The sequence below is a fragment of the Takifugu rubripes genome, chromosome 15 (genome assembly GCF_901000725.2).
Source record: "Takifugu rubripes chromosome 15, fTakRub1.2, whole genome shotgun sequence".
Classification (NCBI taxonomy): Eukaryota; Metazoa; Chordata; class Actinopteri; order Tetraodontiformes; family Tetraodontidae; genus Takifugu; species Takifugu rubripes.
This window is the reverse complement of record NC_042299.1, coordinates 1,841,208-1,861,639: the sequence shown is the minus strand read 5'-3', so window position 1 is coordinate 1,861,639 and position 20,432 is coordinate 1,841,208. Positions and strand designations below refer to the sequence as shown.

The following is a 20,432-nucleotide window of genomic DNA, read 5'->3' as shown; positions in this document are numbered from 1 at the left end:
AGATGCATGTCTGGGAGAAACAGCTGAGACGATGAAGAGCCATCATCATGAAGGTCCAGGGTGAGGTCCAGGGTGATGATGGTGGCCTCAGGCGTGTGTCGTGGTGTGTCAGGAGAACCACTTTAACCAGACAAAGTGGAGGGAGCCCATCAGGGCCCAGTTAGCACCAGTTTAGCCAAGTCAGCACATCGCTCTACCTTATGTTCTCAGGTAGCAGCAATCAGAACCTCTTCCTACAGGAAATAAACAGCAGCATCACGAGTGAGATGGGAGGAGGTGAAAGTGGCACGAGGAGACACAGATGTGGGAGGAGAAAGCACGTGTTCATGCACACTCATTCATGTGTTCATCTGTGAAAATAAATCTGGTAAATGAGCCTAAAAAGAGTCAAACTTTAGAATGTACCTGATTTTAGAGCCTGAAGGTGAGTTTGTACTCGACTTCCCTGTTCTGTGTGTGTGTGTGTGTGTGTGTGTGTGTGTGTGTGTGTGTGTGTGTGTGTGTGGGCCCCACAACTTTAAAGGACAAGTTGAGGGTTAAGACATGGGTTTAAGGTTCATTTTACAATTGGATCAGAAGTGAGATGGGTCAGAGGTGGGTTGGGACAGGATCGGGATCAGGGGTGGGTGAGAGGTGGGTTGGGTCAGGATTGGGATCAGGGGTGGGTGAGAGGTGGGTTGGGTCAGGATTGGGATCAGGGGTGGGTCAGGGGTGGGTTGGGTCAGGATCAGGATCAGGGGTGGATCAGGATCAAGGGTGGGTCAGAGGTGGGTTGGGTCAGAGGTGGGTTGGGTCAGGGGTGGGCCAGAGGTGGGTCAGGGGTGGGCCAGAGGTGGGTCAGGATCAGGATCAGGATCAGGATCAGGATCAGGGGTGGGTCAGGGGTGGGTTGGGTCAGGATCAGGGGTGGGTCAGGGGTGGGTCGGGATCAGGATCAGGATAAGGATCAGGGGTGGGTCAGAGGTGGGTCAGAGGTGGGTCAGGATCAGGATCAGGATCAGGGGTGGGTCAGAGGTGGGTTGGGTCAGGATCAGGGGTGGGTCAGGGGTGGGTCGGGATCAGGATCAGGATAAGGACCAGGGGTGGGTCAGAGGTGGGTCAGAGGTGGGTCAGGATCAGGATCAGGATCAGGGGTGGGTCAGAGGTGGGTTGGGTCAGGATCAGGGGTGGGTCAGAGGTGGGTCAGAGGTGGGTCAGGATCAGGATCAGGGGTGGGTCAGAGGTGGGTCAGGATCAGGATCAGGGGTGGGTCAGAGGTGGGTTGGGTCAGGGTCAGAGGTGGGTTGGGTCAGGGTCAGCGGTGGGTTGGGTCAGGATCAGGATCAGGATCAGGGGTGGGTCAGAGGTGGGTTGGGTCAGGGTCAGGGGTGGGTCAGAGGTGGGTTGGGTCAGGATCAGGATCAGGATCAGGGGTGGGTCAGGGGTGGGTTGGGTCAGGATCAGAATCAGGGGTGGGTCAGAGGTGGGTTGGGTCAGGATCAGAATCAGAGGTGGGTCAGAGGTGGGTCAGGATCAGGGGTGGGTCAGAGGTGGGTCAGAGGTGGGTCAGAGGTGGGTCAGGATCAGGGGTGGGTCAGAGGTGGGTCAGAGGTGGGTCAGGATCAGGGGTGGGTCAGAGGTGGGTTGGGTCAGGGTCAGAGGTGGGTCAGGATCAGGATCAGAGGTGGGTCAGAGGTGCCATGACAGGAATGTTCCTCTGTGCTGCTGATGTGCAGCCCTCAGGACCTTGAGGTGGTTTTCCCACCTTCTTCAGGCACGAGAGAGACGTGAAAGAAGAGCCAGCGTTTCATTTCTCCTTCACGATCTCTTCATATTTGGGCGGGGGGTCGCGGTACGAAGGCGTCGTCATCTCATCCCCGCTACTTTCCAGGTGTCCCGCCACCTCATCGTACGATGGCGGCGGCGTGGCGCCGGACAACCACGAGGCCACAGAGAGAGAGTCTTGAACATACAGGGTGTTCTGCCGGGAGTCTAACTGGGGGCACCTTCCTTCAGGACCGTTGATGACCGCGGCTGGGTGCACGCCGGACTCCTGGTGGGAGCCCTCCCCGAACACGGCGTTCTCCCGGGGAACCAGCGGGTGCGGCAGCGTGCGGATGCTGCAGTTGTTGGTTAAGAAGCGGTTGTGAGTGTAGGCCGGCTGGCGCCGGGTGGCCTTCTGGAGCTGACACCTCCACAGGAGGAAGAGGCCGATGACGATGAGCAGGGCCACACACAGCAGAGGAACCAGCATGTAGAAGGTGTCGGCCGGCTCGGACCAGCCCTCTCTGTTGCTGCTCACCGTGTAAAAGCTACGACTTTTCCAGAACTCCATCTGAAGGGCACAAACAGTTATAGCAATAGTAATAACACCCAGGACCAGGGGTCGGCAACCCAAAATGTTGGAAGAGCCATATTGGACCAAAAAAACAAAAAACAAATCTGTCTGGAGCCACAAAACATTAAAAGCCTTATATAGGGCTTATAATAAAGGCAACACATGTTGTAAGTGTCTATATTAGCTGTATTAGCCTACTTTCCAAATGATAAGTAGGCTACAAATACATAACGAGCATCCTGGAGAGAATGAGGCACCACGTGGCCACTCTGCTGTACGATGACGCTTTAAGTTTAACTTCCATTTTAATGAGAAGTTGAAATTAAATATTTATTATATACATTTATACAGCATTGGAAAACTTTAAGACTGTTTGTTATGTTTTTCCTCCTACAGAAATTATATTAAAACAATTTCCATTTTCATATTTTTGAAAAAGCTCCAGGGAGCCACTAGGACGGCACCAAAGAGCCGCATGCGGCCCCAGAGCCGCGGGTTGCCGACCCCTGCCCAGGACAATGTGTCCCCTGTGGGGGCCTTTGACGTGTCGCTACGTTAGCGTTAGCTCACCGTCCTTTCTTTGTCCTCAAACACCTCGTTGGCCTCTTCAAAGCTGCAGCTCTCCTCCACGCACTCCCTCTCGATGTTGCCTTTCTTCAGCTCTTCCAGGAATCCGTTGGCTCGAGGGAATCGCTTGAGGATGGAGTGAGCATCCTTGTCGTCGAGGAACGCTGAAACAAATGTCCAAAGTGGACACGTCCGAGGTTCACACCACCAGAGTCTCCATCGGACGACGGCAGCGGTAATAACAAGTGTTTGTAACGCTAATGAAACGGAAGAGTGTGTTTCAAGCTCACCTGCAGGCATGGTTCTGCCTTCGACCCACGCGGAGAGACTGTAGCCGTACAGGAAGACAGCAACATGGACACCATGAGACACCGTGGGCTGTTGCTCAGCTTTATACGGACCTGATAGGAGTCAATCCCAAAATGATGTCAGGAGTAGCTCAAATGTGAGGTGTCATCCGGTTCTCTTAGAGCGGCTTCCATTGTGTTCATGTGAACGAGGTCAGTGGGTGACGGAGGAGGGAGCGGGGCTTCAGCGTGGACACCAGGACGGTCTGCAGTGTCCTTAATTTGACATGACACAGCTCAACAAATATCAGTCAGCCTGCTCTGCCAGAAGAACAAGAACCCTGTAAAATGCTGCACACGCTCAAAATGGAAGAAAGTCTATTTTTATAAATAAAAAAAAATTAAGTTTCCCCAGTTTCCTTTATTATGGCGACTGGTCTTTGTGGAGCGCTGCTGTTTCTGGGACAACACCTCTGTCTTTGGTGGCATTTGTCTTTTCTTTTGCATGACCCTCAGTGGTCCAAATGAGTCTCATCATTATTATTTTCCTGTTCTTCCTGCGCGCACATCCACCCACATCCCCGCCGTGGTGCCCATCCAAGTAGTTCTACCTCTGGTAAATGGGCTACTACTATAAATATAGACAGAGGGTAAAAAGGTTTCCATAGCAACAGAGAAACTGGGAGGCTCTGAATGCCATAAAATGGAGAGCGGAGTTTTGACTTGGGAGTACATGTTGTGAACAGAATCGAATCATCTAATCTAATTTAATCTAATATAATATTGCTCATTAGGCGTGCGAAGAGGGCGCAAGGCAAGGAAAGCGCGTGCGCTCTCGTCTTCATAAGACACGCACCCACAAATATTTAACACGCACAATGTTCATTAGAAAAAATCCATTCAATTGCAACGCGAGCAGCCTATTGTCAAATCATCACCATCTCAGGGGTTCTGGACGCCTCGTCTAAAACCCCCAAACCCAAAAGGACTCACGAGTCGTCAACGTGAGGTTCTAAGCCTACACATCAGATCTGGGCTGCACCTGCGGCTGCACATCAGGTGATTTAGGTGGTGATTTAGCGCCATTCTTACCTTTTTCCAGTGGTTAAAGTCCTTTCCTCCATCGTCTTTGCCGACGGGAACTCCTCCGCCCCGCCCCCGCTGCTTTGAGCGACGCGTCAGCGAACCAATCAGAGCGGAGGAGACGCGACAACCGGACCAATCACAGCTCGGCCCTCGCGAACGCGACCGGATGACGTCAGATCATTACAAGCGTGACAGCGGCCGCGTCAGAATCGGAACCGCTCCAGATGATCTCTTCCAGGGTCCATATTGGTAGCAGCGACACACACAACAGGAATGTTCTTCTATCTTATCGATGGGAGTAGAAGGATTGATGAGAGTTTAGGCACTGAAGAAGCGCAAACAGCTCATGTGCTGGGATCAGACTTCACCTTTCAGCCTCCACCATAGAGACAGGTGGAACCAGGGGGTGTGCACGAGAAAGAGGTCTAAATGAGAGAGGAGGAGGAGGAGGAGGCCCTAAATCCACCAGGAACCGGTTTGTGCGTGGATGCTTTTAGAGCTTCTGCATTTCTTTCATTTTTAATAGCGGCTGCACCCCCCGGAATAAAAGGCCGTCCCTCCTCTCTGAGCTATTCCTGATTGTTCCCTTCTCTCACCTTTGTTCCCTTCTAACCCTTTTACTCCCACATCGGCACGTTGGTTCACTACAAAAATAGTTTATTTCTTCTTCACGTTATATCATTTCATTTAAATACCCACATGCACACATGTATAAAATTATATCCACATAAATAGGTCTCTGTACACTTATTGGACACAGTATAAATCCAGAATAAAGGCATCACTCCATCCACGTGTCCTGCTCTTCGCTCTCGTCTTCACTGTCTTCGCTCTCACTGTCATAGAAGCTGATGGTGGCCTGAACTGGGAAGTTCTTCAGCAGAGCTTCTCCGTCACTGAACAGGTGATCGTAGGACTTGGATCTGGGCCAGTAGAGCCTACATGGAAGAGAGCAGAAGTCCCGTGAACGCTCCACACCAATGAAAGCTGTCACCAATGGGGGGGGAGGACTGGAAATATGTGGAAACGTGTAGATTGCTGACCTGACAGGATGCTGAAAGCACAACTTCCTTCCTGCTGACGAGCAGTCCGGCGTGGGTCTGGGTTCAGCCTGTGGAACCAAGGACGGGTCAATAAGTGCTTACACATGGATGGAGTGCTGTTCTGATCATCACACCCATCCCATCCTCTGGTGTCGCCTTTGATCCGGTCCCCGAGGGCTGGGATCCAGCCGGGTGTTCTGTCCTCCCAGGTAGACAACCTGGAATCCTTCCCTCACGGGAGGGACAGAAAACCCGGCCGGCTTCCAGGCCTCCTGGACCGGCTCCAGACACCCGTCATTTAGACTCACCGAGGTACTATTAGAATATACAATTTTAAAACGTTAGAAGTGAGTGAGGACGCAGCAACTTACGGAGGCCAGCGGGTTGCGCGTGCGCTGGTTGGTGCTGGTGAATAACCAGGGTCTCCACAGGGGGTTCTGGCTGCGGGGCGCAACAAAACACGGCTGAGAATCCACGTGTTCAAGGAGCCACGTGACCCATGTTCAAGGATGGGTTTCAGAAACATACCATAACACCATCCATGACATATAAACTTTAGTTTAACTACGGAATTCTTCTGAGTAATTACCTGCTGTTGGCGTCCGTGCGTGCTAATCGCGCACATGGCGGCTGCATGGCTGACGGCCGCGTCCCCACTAGACACATGGAACTCATTCTGAGGAGAAGGTCAGGTCGAATGAAGAGGTCTGCGGTAGAAGCACCGGCTGGAGAGCAGGCGGGTCGGCCGGGGCTTATAAGACTGACCCCGGGGTGGGAGGGTCCGTTTGCGGGGCAGCGGGGGGGGCAGTCCCGCTGGGTGCAAATGCTGTCAGAGGACAACCCGGCCAACTGGTTCAATAAGAGTTAATCCACGTTCGTAAACTGGGGGTGCGTGGAAAAAAAGAGGATTAAAATCAGTTTTCTTTTGTACGGACGATGATAAAACACTTCATCATCAACATCATCATCATCAGAGGAGGAGGAGGAGGAGGAGGAGGAGGAAGACTACAGCCCCTACGGCAAGCGATGAGTAGAGATGTGGAGAGAGAGAGAGACATTCAGAAAGAAAGAGAAAGAGAGGGCGAAAGAAAAAGGAAAGAGAAAGAAAGAATGAGAATGAAAGAGAAAGAATGATAAAGAAAGAGAAAGAGAGGGCGAAATAAAAAGAAAAGGAAAGAGAAAGAATGAGAAAGAGAAAGAATGAGAAAGAGAAAGAGAGGGCGAAAGAAAAAGGAAAGAGAAAGAAAGAATGAGAAAGAAAGAGAAAAAATGAGAATGAGGAGAAGAAAGGAGGTGAGGGGTGGTAACACAGTTTTATTCCAGACTATTTAATGGCATCTAAGTCCACTGAGGCCAGGCTGTAAAATATATTTCCGACGTGTCCTTAAAGGCATCGCCCCCCCCCCCCCCCCCAGTGGGCCCTGGTGCCCCTGAGAGCCTCTAAAGCTCCGACCATCAATCTCATTTTCTTGTCTTAATTAGTTTACTGCAGCTCCCTGCTGGCTTTCTTACAGATGGTGTCTGAATCTTCTCCCCACTGTTTTGACAGACTTGACAGCGCTTGAAATTTCTCACCAGCCCACCGGGCCGGGTTGTTTGGACAAGGGGGGGTTCCCACCCGCCCCACCCGTCCCATCCATCCCATCAATCACCGCAGCAGCAGCAGATCCTCTCCTTCGTCGCTAAAAGGTGGAGAAGATGAACTTTTAATGCTGCCTTTTGCTCACTTCTCCTGGGTGTGACTATCAATGAAGGTTCTGAAGGGTTCTGTCCCGGTCGACTGGGTTCATGTGCTTCCAGAGTGGAGCCCTGCTGGAGGGCCACTCGTGTTTGTTTGCTCTGAAGGGCCCTAATGGGATCTAATGGGCTTTTCATTTGGGGTAAACAAAGCTGCCAGGAGCCAACTGGAACCATTTGACACCCTGCTGAAACCTCCAAAAGGCCCAAATGGCCCCGGAGGCTGGTCCAAGCAGGACTTTACCATCGCTGCTGGGAAGATTCGGAATGTTGTAGACGGCTGGAAGACAACGGTGTCGGGATGTGCAGTGAAATACTGGGCGATGTCATATTTAAGTCACTATATTTACAGCTGTCTTCTATACCATATATGGTATTATTATTATATATATAAGTCTATATATTATTCTGAAACACTGGAGATTTGACATTATGGCCGTTTGAAGGGTCAGATTGAGCTGGTTTATGGAGGAGGAGGAAGGTTGAGGACGTCCAGGACTTTGTCTCAGCCTGAAGCTTCTCTACCTGGAAATGAGCCCCCCCCTCCTTTCCTTCAACACCAAAGCTAACTTGCCAACTTGTGATTCACCGTGATAGATGATTAATCTTTGGTCCGTGAGCTGAGCAGCCACGGGCGGATTAAAGGAGCAGCAGGTAGAAATTCCGTCCACGCTCGCTCCGACCGGGAAACATCTGCTCTCTGGAACTTTCTCAGCAAATGCATCTTCCTCCTGGTGCCGCCGGCGTTCCGGGTTTTTCCCCAACTTCAATCACCGAGCAGCAGCAGCAATATGACGCAGGTGCACGGGTGGAAATAGGACACATCTAAACTCTGGCATTTATGCTGCCTCCTGTGTGTGTGTGTGTGTGTGTGGGAGACACACTGGTCCACTGGTTCATTTACAGCGTGGGTTTTCCCGCTGTGACCTTTCTCCACGAGGGACAGGACGACACGCACGCATTGGCAAACAAGGATATAGTTTATTATGATGTTGATTATTAAGCACGGACTCATTTCACAGACACAAAAACCATTTTGTTTGCGGCGGCGCAGGAAGGGGGGGGGGGGGGGGGGGCGTCGTGGCGGTGGCCCTCAGCTGGTCAGCTCAGTGCATTCCTCAGTAAGCTTCTGTCGTCGGTACAAACATTCAGCGGGATTATTCTAAGGACTTTAGCCCAATAACATTAGCGCTAACTGGAGTTTCTTTGGTCTTTCGGGTTTGGTTTGCAGTTGGAATCTGTTTCTACCTCCAACTGGAAATACAACAAGATAATCACAAAGAACATTCAGTCCTTCATTTTATGGCTTCTTAGTGGAGCCACCTTTGAATGGGTCCAGGACCAAGCATCCACACAAATGGTTGAAAAATATTTTAGAAAATAAACGGTGGCTACGACAGGATCTAGTTGATCATGATGGTATGCTAGGTTAAAGGTATGCTAGGACGTATGCTCACCAGTGGTGGGCGCTCTGTGTGGACCGAGACGACGTTAACAGGCAGATTCCGCTCTTCAAAGAGACACAGTTCTACTTCATTGTAGTCATGCAAGTATTTCATTTTTTTTTTTGTAAGTCTTCAAGGGAAACAGACCAGATTAAATGTCTGCTTGGATTATAGGTATAAAAAGAAAACAGTGCAGATAGAGTACTTCATAGTATTTGCACAAGCAGCATAAGAGGTGTCTGATTTGAGACTCTCTGGAGCAGAGTTCTGATTAAATGTGGGTAAACTCAGCTTTCAAACAACACAACTGGCTCAAATGACAAAACACAATTAAGACCTAGGTGGAATGTGTGTGTGTGTGTGTGTGTCCAGGGGACACTAGAGGCCGTACCGAGTCATCTTAAAGGCACTGGAGAAGATCAACACGTTCAGATCAGAATCAGAGCGTTAGGAATTAGCATCTCTCCGAGTCCCAAAATGACTTGTAAGACATTTCTGATCCTTCTACAGCTCACTGTAATGGTTCTAGCGCGCGCACACACACACACACACACATACCAGGGACACTGTAGTACTAGTCTAGTGCCATCTATGATTACCACACAAATATAAATACAAACACAATAGCTAAGGTCAGGTTTAGTAATAGTTATAAGAAGAAATGCTGATACATTTGGTCCGATGCAGTTGAACAGCTGTAGGCACCGCTAACAAGCTGCGCCACCGTGCTGAACCGCTGCGTGATGTGGAAGACAGACAGGACGCCAGACATCCACGTGCGGGGGTCAACGTACCACAGCTAGTGCAAGTAAGTGGAAATATTTGGTACTGGGGTGTTTGTAAGTGTGTACTCCAGGTGTGTTTCCGCTCCTAAAGCATTCAATTACAACGTCACCGAGCCGTAAGTGCTCAAAGTCCACCTGGAGTGTGTGGGGTCACCACTGCCTCTACAATCTAGACCTTCTGTTGGCGCCGCTGGATGGAATCAAATGTGACACGAGCCGAGCCGAGCTCGGGGATTTTAGACGGGTTTGTGTGGGTGCAGAGGCCCCCCTCCCAAAAACTCCTGTGATTAAACCGAGGCAACGGGTGAACTGATTGTCTAGGGAAGCGTCTCATATACGCGCTAGCATAGTCACGTTGACATATAAATATCAGACGACAGGTGTTTACCTGTTCAAGTTCCAGTAACTTCATATGAACGCACATTTGAGAAGGCGGCCCAGCAAATTCTGAGATGAGATAAGGCACTTCTGCTGATTTTAACACCACACAGTGATTTTAGTAGCCGGGTGCAGGAGTCGTGACCGTGACGAGGCTTCAGAAATCAGATGAGGATTTCCACCATCTCGCTGTCTGCTTCCTGCTGGCCGAGCGGGGCTGGAGGGGGGCCTGCCGGCTGGGAGTGGACCTGGACGGGAAGCCGCCTTTCGAGGGTGCTGCTGTGAAACACCGGCACGTCTGTGCAAACACACGTTAGCTTTAGCTACACAGTGCACAGCCGAGCTGCATCGCTTGGTCTGGACGGCTTCGGGGGCATAAAATGCTATTTTTATAAGTGGAATATCAGTTCGAACAAACCTGCGAAGCGGTCGGGGATGTAAACGGGGCTGGGGCTGGACAGCCGGGCTGGCAGCGTCATGCTCTGCAGGGCGGGGGTGCTGGGCTTGCTGTCCTGGCTCTGGCCCTTCTCCGTCTGTGTGTAGCTGTCCTTGCTCCCCGTCTTTGAGTGGCCTGTCGTCATGGGGGTGGAGGGAAGCACCGGGGAGGGGGACGATGAGATGGACTCCGTCCTGAGCGACTCTGTACGATACTCTGGTCCCAGGAGAACCCCTTCAAGGACAATCAGATTTCTCACAACGCCCATAGAGAACAGTGCAAACTTGAGCTTTTTGAGCTTCAGTTTGACGTTTGAAGGACCATTTTTTGCAGATTCAGCGCACGAGCTGGCCATCCTTACCCAGGCTCCCCTTCCAGCTCGTGTCCTTCCGTTCTTCGGTAATGGGCGAGTTACTGAGTCCCAGACCATGGGACAGCAGACCCGAGCCACCAGAGTTGGTGTTGGATATTGACATCAGGGATTTGGAGGGCCGCATGGCAGAAGGTGTGTCTAGTTTAACAGGTTCCTTCCTGGAGCGCTGGTGAAGAACCTTGATCATGGCATCCTTCTCAATGATCTGAGCATGGAGGTTCTTTATCCTGCAGAGAGGATAAGTTGTTTTGCAAGGAATGCTTGGTTAGATGCTAACATAAGTTTACCTATTGCTGCTAATAGCAGTTAAAAACCCGAGAGAGATGAAAGGAACCAATGATGAAAACCAGCTTCCATATGCGCATGTGTCAATATCAGCCCCCCCGGAGCCTTTTTGGAGCAGGAAGAGGAAAGTTGTGAAGCGAGAAACGTTAACTTATGCACGTGCACGTCCGTCCAGACATCAAGTCTGAGCGGCAAAAGACAGGGACACCTAATGGGTCTCCAAACCAGCTACTGCGCACGTGTCCAGGTCAAGAGGCTCATCCTGAGTACAGCCTCTGGTGGGCTTTCTTCACCGGAGTGGACCCTAACCCTAACCCTAACCCTAACCTAGTGGAGGTTTAACCTCTTTTATACCAACGGTGTCTTCTGCTCTGGTTCTCTGGACGCATCTGTCGTTCTCCCAGAAGTTCTGGTCTGTACTGGCCTTCGTGTTGAGAGAACAACGGGTTCCTCTTCACCCACCTCCTATATAAAAGGTCCGATAACCGCCTCTAAAGCTGCTACCGCATCAGCAGTAGCAGGTGGGGCTCAGGTCGCTGACGTGACGACGTCTGAGAGGTTGTTGAGAGGGTTTGAGCGCCCTGTGGTCATGGACCAGACCAGGCTGCTCTGAAGCTGAGGGAGACTCTTCTGCTACGTGTTCAGACTAAACAGGGCTTTTGTGTTGAAGTGGCAGAGCCGAGTATACCACCTACCTGCTCTCCATGTCCAGGCAGCGCCGGTTCGCCATGAGGATCTCCTCTTCTTCCTTCTGGATTCGAGCCTCCACCGATGTGTCGTAGCTGCTGCTCGGAGAGTGGCTAATCATGACTGCTGATGCGTCCCTGTACAGCACAGAAACTGCAGTTGCACCAGTGTGTGATGGCAAACAGACGATGCATGAATCCGAGATAAATGGAGCAGAGCTGCGTCCACACTCGTGCGTCTGGACCTTCCAGCGGCTCGTGTCTTTCCAAAACCTCACGTTTGTAAGGAGCTAATGACAGCAACTGTTGCAGCAACCCCTCACAGAAACGACAGCAGCGTAAAGGGAACAGAGAAGGCTCGCTCCTTCCGGTACCTCTGGGTAGCAACCGATGCTGCAGCGTCCAGGGCAAACTGCCTCATTACGCTCTCCTCCAAGTATTTCTGCTCCCACTTGGTGATGTCGGCTTCCAGGGCCAGGATCCGCTCCTCCTTCTCTCTCAAATGCTCCATGAGCGCAGTGGTGTTATACTCGGAGGGGACGGCTCCACTGCTTTGAGCGCCACCCTGACGCTGCCGTGGGCAAAGAAAGCAGAAAGCAGAGCAGCATGAGCAGGAGACCACGTCCATGGGTCCCCCTCAGGTGTCACCTCAGAACGTATCTGGTGGTAGTTAACAACCAGGTTCTACTAAAGCTGGAGACAAGATGGGACCTGTCAGAGGCTGCGAGGGATCAGATGAGCAGCAGGGATGTATAACAATCATCAGGTAAAGTCGTAGAGGTGGCGACAGAAGACATGACGAGAAGATTCTCCTGCCCTTTTGAACCAGGCTCTAACCTGCTGCATGCGCAGAGACTCCAACTCTCTCTCCAGCCTCGTGCGCAGACGGTGTTCAAGTTGTTCTCTCTTCTCGCAGGCTGCCTGGAGCTGCGCCAAGGCCTGCTGCATCCTCTCCACTTTGTCCACGTACACCTGCTTCTTTTTCAGCTACACACACACACACACACACATTCATGTCCCGTTCAACTAGAGAATACCTGCCTTCATCAGAAAATCTATTACAGTTCTTATCAATGCAACAGAAGACAGGTAAATACAGTGGGACCTCTACTTACGAACGTCTCTACATGCGGAATTTTCAGGTTACGAAGCGTCTCAACGGGAAAATATTTCCTCTTGTTACGAAAGAAATTTCAGGATATGAGAGGCAAAAATACGCTACCCGCGGAGTTTAGCTAACACAAACTTGCTTGTAGCTGCTCTGCCATTGGCTATCGCCTAGCATCCTACTGTCATCCCATTGGCTAGGAGGGACGTCAATATGTACAAGTTTGTGTGTATCCCAGCGTCGCCTTTGTTTAACTTTTATTTATTGTGGGTGTTCGTATGTTTGTCCATTAGATGGCGGTGTTACCACAAGTGTTAACGTCCGTTGCTAGTAATGACGGCTAATGTAAGATTAGCCTGTAATAAAGTTCATTTTGTTCCTGGAGAAGCCTTGCACTGAATTCCTACATTTATTGTGCGGTGATCTAATTGTAACATGTATTTGTTACATGTTTTGATGCATTTTTATGATTTATAAAAAAATTATGTCCAAATTTTTGGGGGCTTGGAACGGATTAGGGCAATTACATGGAAAACGCTTCTCTACTTACGTAATTTTCAGGTTACGAAACAACTTCCGGAACCAATTGATTTCGTAAGTAGAGGTCCCACTGTAAATAAAGCGGGGCCTGCTTGTATAGCCGAGGTCATCAGGTGACCACAGATCTAACACGAAGGTCTGCTGCTCTCTCATCCTCTACTTAGAATGTCTCTAACGAAATAATGTAGAGATAATGACAGCGCCGTACCTCCTCTTCCAGCTTGACCACTTTTGCTTGAGCATTATTAAGAGCCTGATCTCTGATCTCAATGTGTCTCCTCTGGTCTTCTGTGCTGGACCGCAGCGTGCTCAGCTCCATCTCCAACTTCTCCTTCTCCCGCAGCGTCTCTTTGTCTGGGGTGATTAAACGCCCGTTATTGTCTGGAAGCGTGCAGCCTGAAACGTGTCACCAGTGTGTCGCTGCTCACTCTGCGCCAGCAGCTGGGAGATTGTTTTACGGTTGTCCTCCGTGTCGTCACACTCTTTGGCCGCGAGCTGCTTGTTGGCCGTCTCCATGCGCTCTTTAATCAACAGGAGAGGGAAACGTACATGGATGACGAGGGGGGGTGACACAATTGGACCGAGCCCTTTTGATAAGGGCTTAAATATTTCTGCAGCAGGGAGGCAAAGACGATGATAAAGACATCGTCCTTATAGTTTAGGACCAATAAAAGGACTAATAAATGGCTTGCTACATAAACACCCCTGCAGAAACAGCTTTTTCCTTTAGTGGGAAGTGTTGATGGGTTTTGAATGCTACCGGACTTTGGGCGGCGTTCTGATTTAACACGTTTTTACTGTCAAGAAACGGTCTCGCCCCTTCACCTCGGAGGTCCCTGTTGAAGTCGTGCAGCCGCCGAACCTCCAGCTCCAGCTTGTTCCTCATGGTCTTCTCCAAGGCCTCCCTCTTGGAGGAGGACTTGGCCAGGTTTTCATAAGCCTCTGACACCAGCTGGATCTCAGTTTCCAACTGCGCAGAGGCAGAAAAAGAATCAAAACCCAAGGTCTCTGACTGAAACAGAACCTTCCTGCGGTACCAACATCGTTACCTTGTGCAGCTTGGTGACTTTGTCGCGACAGACTTCCATTTCTTGCCTCAGGATCCGGTTCTCCTCTGTCAGCATATCCACCATCTGATGGGCGTACGCCATGACGGCAAAGGACTCCCCCTGCAGGTGAGAGCAGCCGTGGGGGTACTGGACAGCCTGGACGGGCATTTGGGCCTGAGGAGGTGGAGGTCCTTGTAACTGCGGAGGCTGTGCTTGCTGATACTGATGTTGCTGCTGCTGCTGCTGGTGGTGCTGGTGGTGGTACATCCTTGGAGTAGAGCCATAGGGGTCATGACTATAACCATGGCCTCGGGGGAGGTGGATTGGTCCTGAAATGAGGCTCTCACCAGACTGCTGAAAACTGGGACCCTGTGGATTTCGGGCTGCCAAAGTGGATAAGGGTTCTCCCTGGCTGTGGGGGTGCTGGTGAGAATAGGACGAGTGAGAGGCACTGAGGATGCTGCTGAGGACAGAGGACTGCGTGCGGGACAAGGACCCCACAGACGTGATGGAAGAGGTGGGACTGTGCTGTGTCCTCTGGGAGTGGATCGAACTCTCCTTACTGGACCTGAAAAAGACACAAGTGACTGAGTTACTGTGATTTCACAACCGCACAACCTTTTTTTTTTTGCAGCTTTTGAATGGAAAATTTAAAGATTCCTCCTTTGAAAACAGACACTTTAGAGTCTTTGAGTGGGTAAGGAAATCTGGCTAAGAGCTAAAAACCACAGATTCTGCTAGATGATGAGCTGGGCAGAACCAGACAGACAGAATAATTCATGTCACGACAACTACAGCAACTTGTTCTCATATTTAGGAAAGTTGAAAACATCATAAGTTCATTAAAATACCTAATTAGAGATGTTCCCCTTATTTTTCATCCTATTTTATTTTCATTTATGGTGAGTTGGTACTGAAGTTTGTACTAAATACTGAGAAAAGAGTAAAAAGTGAGCAGAACCAAGACGGGTCAACTCTAAACATGGAGTGGAAATGGGGCCCCCGTGGCCCCGCAGGGACATTGTCTGTGGGACATTGTCCCCGCGGCTTCTGTCACAGTTGTGTCCAACATCTAAAATCTAATCCCATCATCTCCGTCTGGACACGTGCGCCTACAGGTAGAGACGATCGAGGCTCAGTCGGGTCAGGATTAAAGGCTGCGCGCCCTGGTGGTGGTTACCTGAACGAGCCGTACTCCGGGGGGGGCTGGTACCGGACGCTGGGCACGTCTCTGAAGAAATCCTTCCCTCTCTGTTCGTGGTAAAAATTGCCTCCGGGGTCTTGCTGTTTGGAAGGTGAGCCCATTCCTTTGAAGGGGTAATCTGGAGGTGGCCCCCGATGCTGGGGCTTATAATAGTCACCCGGTGGTCCCGGTGGGGGGGACAGAGGGGAAAGGGGCGCACTAGTGACGGGAGCATGGGCCTTCACGCCACTGGTCGCCAGGGAGAGCTGCATGAGCCGCTCGCTGAGCGAGCGAACGTGTCCTTGCTTCAGGTCCTTCAGCCCATCATCTTGGTGCACTTTGGCCGTGCTGCTCACCCGGTGCACCGTCGGGCGCCCCTCCGTGCGGATCTTAGCGTTGGTCACGCCGGTCACGTAGAAGGTAGCGCCCACCGAGGGCGACAGGGAATGTTGCGGCTGCGACGGGCTGTTCTGCTGCTGAGGACCGTGGCCCCGGAAGAACTGGGACTGCACTTTAGCCTCTTCGTAAGTCGGGAGGTCATCTGGGTTTGGGCACTGACCCTGGCTGCTCCCACCGCCACTGCAGCTTCCCGAGCCCCCCCCACCCCCCATGCTACCGCCCCGTCCTCCTACTTTGGTGGAACCCAGTTTTTCCAAACTGCTGTCTGCTTGCAGTTCCTGTCCCTGCGGCTCCTGGCGAGCAATGTGGGGGGTCATTGAGTGATCATCAGACGTGCCCACCTGTCCTTGTCCCTGCCCCTGCCCCGGCGTTGGGTAGCCTCCCGCCCCCCCTCCTGCCCCTTGTTGCTGTTGCAGCACATAATTCCGATTCATCTGTTCCTGCAGCAGCCGTTGCAGGACAGTGCTGCCGCCACCTCCGGCGCTGTTGGTGGGATTGGCCGACTCCTCAACTGCAGCCCTCATCTGTCCCAGACGCCGGCCATGCACTTCACAGAAAGACGAGCTCTACCGGGTCGGCACCACCTGCGGGGGTGAAGAGAACAGAAGCTCAGCGCTGGTCAGTCACATGAGCAACGGCGGAGGGTTCGGAAATGTGACCCACACAGATATAAAATGAAAGGAACAGGACCAGTTAGAGCCGGGGGGGGAATGATGTGGCTCCGGTTGGGAATCTTGACCTTTGTTAGAAGGGTTGCTGATGACCTAATGAACGTTTGTTCAAGTCAACAAGGACAAACGGGAAGGGTTACAACCAGGATTTAGCCGTGGCCTCAGCTCAGCTGGTTACAGCTGGTTAATGCTAGTTAATGCTGGTTCTGATAGGTGTCAGAACAGTGTAGTTGACACATCCAACCTTCTAATCATTGTTGTAGACCACAGTAACGTTGTGATGGAGGGGGGGCTGGGCTGAGAAGAGGAGGGTTCTTGGTTCGAGTCCCAGTGCAGACAATACCTGGAAGATGCTCTGATCGTTGGGGGAGGTGCCAGAACACCTTCAGATCACTGCCCAGGTGCCTTTGAGTAAAGTGCCAGACCCACAAATGCTCATACAGGGCCCTGAGACAAAAATAGGTCTTAAATAAATGTGCTAAAACAAGTTTATGCCACCCCTCCATCATCCACCCCTCCTCTACCACTTCTTGCTCATTTTAAACATTAGATCCATTGTCGATCCCCTGTGGACAGAGTAATCCTGTCAGGATCAAATCCGCCACTCTGTCCCGCCGTTAATGCTGCCACCTTCTGGACCAACAGGACCGGACGCTACGAAGATGAACCACCACCCAACGGACTGTTGCTTTAGCTTCACTGGGCCTTTACAGGGTCGGACGGGGGAGCAGCTGGTGAACCCTGGTCTTGTGAGCTAACCAGTACTGGACCAGTTGAGAAGAAAACACGCCCACAATGTTTCCAGCTACCTGCAGGAACTGGGCCTAAGGAGGGAACCCTGGTCTGACTGTTATGCTAACATATTTGAGTGGAATCCTTTGAAACTGAATTAATCACATTCCTTCATTCAAATAAAGACATGTTTGTTCAGTTGAGATAAAACTCCAGATTCAATAGAAAGAGAGTAGATTTGAATGGAAATCCCATTTTCTCCTAATCTTGTCATCCGTCCTACCGATGGTCACCCTAACTGACCTTCTCAAGACGCCTTCATGTACTGAAGAAAGGTGACCTCGTGACCTGCATATTATTTTGAAATCCTTTGAGGTAATCATCTCTCCCTGCAACTCGTTAGTCATTACTATCACATGTAAAGCGGCGAAGCATTTGGTAGCTACAAACTCCAACCTTTCCACTCATGTATGGAAGCGCCGTCGGCCGAGCCAGCTTGTTCTTTAAAAAGAATTTACGTTAAGCGTTTGAGTTTAACAATGGGGCATTTATAGTGTGAGTAGACAACTTAACTACTTCGTGTCCACTTACTTCTGGAGCCATCCCACCAAAATCTCATTATTATCCCGGTTCTCTCTGAAAGACCCGCAGTTCACCTTTACACAGGTGTCCAACATTCTGTTGCAAATGTGACATGAAGTGGATTTGAAAGTGAGAGAAGGGAAAAGTGGTGACAACCCTGAGCTGCAGAGGGGAAAACAGAGGAAATTCCAGGCCATCCTATTCCAAACAGGGAAAAGAGACTTTTACAGGCCTTCAAACGGGAGTCACTTCAAAGCCCGACAAGGAGGAAAATCTTCCTTCCTACCAACATCTGGACTCTTCAAAGGGAGTTCGAATCACAACATCAAAGAATTAGTGACTTTCGTGGCGGCCTGGCGACAGAAAAGGAACTAAAGGGACTCAGAAAAGTCTTTTTGTTACCGCCGCCTCCAACGTCTTCACACAGCGCGGCTCCGGAACACTTCCCCCAAGACTTCTTTACCCTGATTTCTCCCCGAACCACCCGATAAAGGCAGGATTTTTGGACCTTTTTACCGCTGCTCCGGCCGCCTTTGATCCGGTTCTTCTTCCCGAGCAGTTGAAACGGTTCCTTTATGTGCAGAAAGCAGCCCCGAACCCTCCAACAGCCCAATTCAGCAGCAGCGGCGGCCACCGGATCCATGAGGCTCCAACAACATCTCCATCTGGGACCTCTTCGTCTTCACATCGGCTTCATTTCCAGCAGAAAAACAAGCTTCGGCGGGTTCGGGTCGGGTTCGGCGGCGCGCAGGCGGGCAGGCAGGCCGCCCTCGCTGCTCCGTGGCGCGGCTGGAATGTCCAGGCTGCTCCCCCTTCTCCCGCTATGGAAAGTGGAGGAGAAACTTCTGAAGCAAGAATCCCTCCTTCTTCCTCCCTCCGTCGCCGATGCCTTTTCAAAATCAAACGTTCCACCAAAGTGCAAGTTTGCCCTGTTTAAATGCGCCTCCGCAAAAGGGAGGATTTACAACGAAAGGTTTGGATCATTTAAAGACGCGAAGATTCAAACAAGAGTAAAACTCAGAATAGTAGCGAGGAGAGTTTGGAGAAGCCATCCACACGGAGCCGCTGCTGTTCCTCTGGCCGAAGCTCTTAATAAATAGGAATGATGAGACGTTAAAACAACGAAACTGGGAGACCGAAACTCCGAAACACCTTTTTTGGTATTAAAAGTATTAAAACAAACACGAAACTGTAAGAATGGCACAAACGTATCTTAATAATAATAGTAATAATAATAATGCTAGTAATTATCTCCTTTTCCAGAACTTTTTTTACGACTGGATAAAAGCACAAAGAAATGGTGCTGCAGTACCCGCTGTTGGGGGAAGGGGGAGCTGTTTCTCTAACTTTTAGCTTCCTTTATCTTCACGTTAACGCATTCAACACCTAAAGATTAAAAAAAAGTGCCTAAACGTTTCTCAGGCTTTTTACAGTGTTGAGTGATGTGTCAACATCATCCAGTCAGATAAGTTGGTGTAGAAATATTGTTGTAGACCCCCTCAGTCAGCTAAATTCTGCCCTCAGCCGCTGCTTTCCTGTTATGAAGAGTGAATAAATTAAACGTAACCAATATTTGGCTGCTGGTTCCTCATCAAGAAATCATTTTCTACATTAAAAGAGATAATTTTTGGCAAATTAGCTGGCAAATAATGTATTTTCCTCTTTAAAAACAGATGAAAAGAGTAGAACTCAATACTTTATTTGTGCCATTGGATTCATACATTCATAATTCCATCTTTGAACAATCTAATGTCTCACATTAGTGGCTTTTACTATAATGGAGGTGGCTGGGGCAAAAGAGCATCCCTTAATGTCTCAGGTCTGAAGATCTATGACACTTCCCTTCAACCCCTCAAAAGTGGGGGAGGGTCATCTGGTCCACGAAGGTGACGAGGGCACCTGGAAAAAGACTACCTACAGCTTTTCAGAAAAGAGGCAAGAGGGCAATGATGGGCCTATCAGGAAAAGCATCCACGTGACAGGGAAGTCAGGGTGGGATTAGGCTGTGCGTCGGCTGGAAATGTGAGCCAAGAGTGTAGTCAGGCCCACAGCGCCACCCACCAGTGAATCTGGAGGTCCTTTAATATTGAACACCAAGCCTGGGATTATATCAGGGTCTATAAGGTGTCCACCTTGAGGAATGCTGTTCAGATCTTCTCGGGTGGATGAGCAGTCTTTCCTGGCCTGGATGCCCTGTCCCAGGCATAAGGAGTTCCTCACTCTCTGATTGTGACCTGGTCCAGCTGTTCTGAGCACTGTCATCAGATTTAAAGACAGTCTTCTGAGCTTCTGAGGTGCTTCATCATCCAGAGTGTTGGAAGCCCAGGCAGTGATGAGCTTGTGGACACAAACAGGACACAACAATAAACCTGCTCCCCTCCTCTCTGACATGCTGCCGAGCAACTAGAAGAGATGTTTGGCTGGTATCACGTTTTTTCAGGAACAAACTCTTCGTCCATCATCATGATTTTCACAAATGATTTTTAAAACAACATTTCAGTCACATGGTGTCTCAGGAGGATAAACAGCCACCTTTCACCCTTTCAACAACTTGTCTTCAATGATTTTCATCTTTTTGTCCAGTTCTTCCTGCTTCTCTTGAATACTCGCGATGAAGCTGCTGTAGCAGTTTTGTGAGCCCTGCACCTCTGCCAGCTTCTTTCTGAGCCCCTTGAGCCTTAATTTGACCTCACGCTCCTGTTTTTGAAGAATAGCAACATCGTCTTCAGTTTCCTTTTTTCTT

The 20,432-nt window shown here is 50.4% G+C and overlaps 3 protein-coding genes across 6 annotated transcripts; all 3 read right to left on the bottom strand.

Annotated features, from left to right (window-relative positions):
• Positions 1-1,626: 1,626 nt before the first annotated feature.
• prrg3 (proline rich and Gla domain 3) lies at positions 1,627-4,375 on the bottom strand. The gene is made up of 4 exons (XM_029848382.1): positions 4,264-4,375; positions 3,175-3,285; positions 2,888-3,048; positions 1,627-2,314 (listed from the first exon to the last, which is right to left on the bottom strand). The coding sequence occupies exons 2-4, from the start codon at positions 3,182-3,184 to the stop codon at positions 1,787-1,789; spliced, it is 699 nt and encodes a 232-aa protein (XP_029704242.1). The 5' UTR covers positions 3,185-3,285; positions 4,264-4,375; the 3' UTR covers positions 1,627-1,786.
• A 550-nt stretch (positions 4,376-4,925) lies between these two features.
• Positions 4,926-6,180, bottom strand: LOC101080064 (protein ripply1-like). The gene is made up of 4 exons (XM_029848507.1): positions 5,890-6,180; positions 5,672-5,741; positions 5,301-5,368; positions 4,926-5,195 (listed from the first exon to the last, which is right to left on the bottom strand). The coding sequence occupies exons 1-4, from the start codon at positions 5,973-5,975 to the stop codon at positions 5,039-5,041; spliced, it is 381 nt and encodes a 126-aa protein (XP_029704367.1). The 5' UTR covers positions 5,976-6,180; the 3' UTR covers positions 4,926-5,038.
• A 1,818-nt stretch (positions 6,181-7,998) lies between these two features.
• Positions 7,999-18,897, bottom strand: amot (angiomotin). 4 transcript variants are annotated; one of them, XM_011611023.2, is made up of 12 exons: positions 18,198-18,897; positions 15,303-16,288; positions 14,123-14,690; positions 13,899-14,043; positions 13,502-13,594; positions 13,282-13,427; positions 12,263-12,412; positions 11,800-11,996; positions 11,435-11,563; positions 10,443-10,681; positions 10,064-10,315; positions 7,999-9,943 (listed from the first exon to the last, which is right to left on the bottom strand). In XM_011611023.2, the coding sequence occupies exons 2-12, from the start codon at positions 16,226-16,228 to the stop codon at positions 9,810-9,812; spliced, it is 2,979 nt and encodes a 992-aa protein (XP_011609325.2). In that variant the 5' UTR covers positions 16,229-16,288; positions 18,198-18,897; the 3' UTR covers positions 7,999-9,809. The 4 variants fall into 4 exon arrangements, with proteins under 4 accessions (XP_011609325.2, XP_029704250.1, XP_029704251.1 ...); XM_029848390.1 differs by having other exon boundaries at positions 18,092-18,755; XM_029848391.1 differs by having other exon boundaries at positions 18,206-18,755.
• Between the last annotated feature and the right edge of the window lie 1,535 nt (positions 18,898-20,432).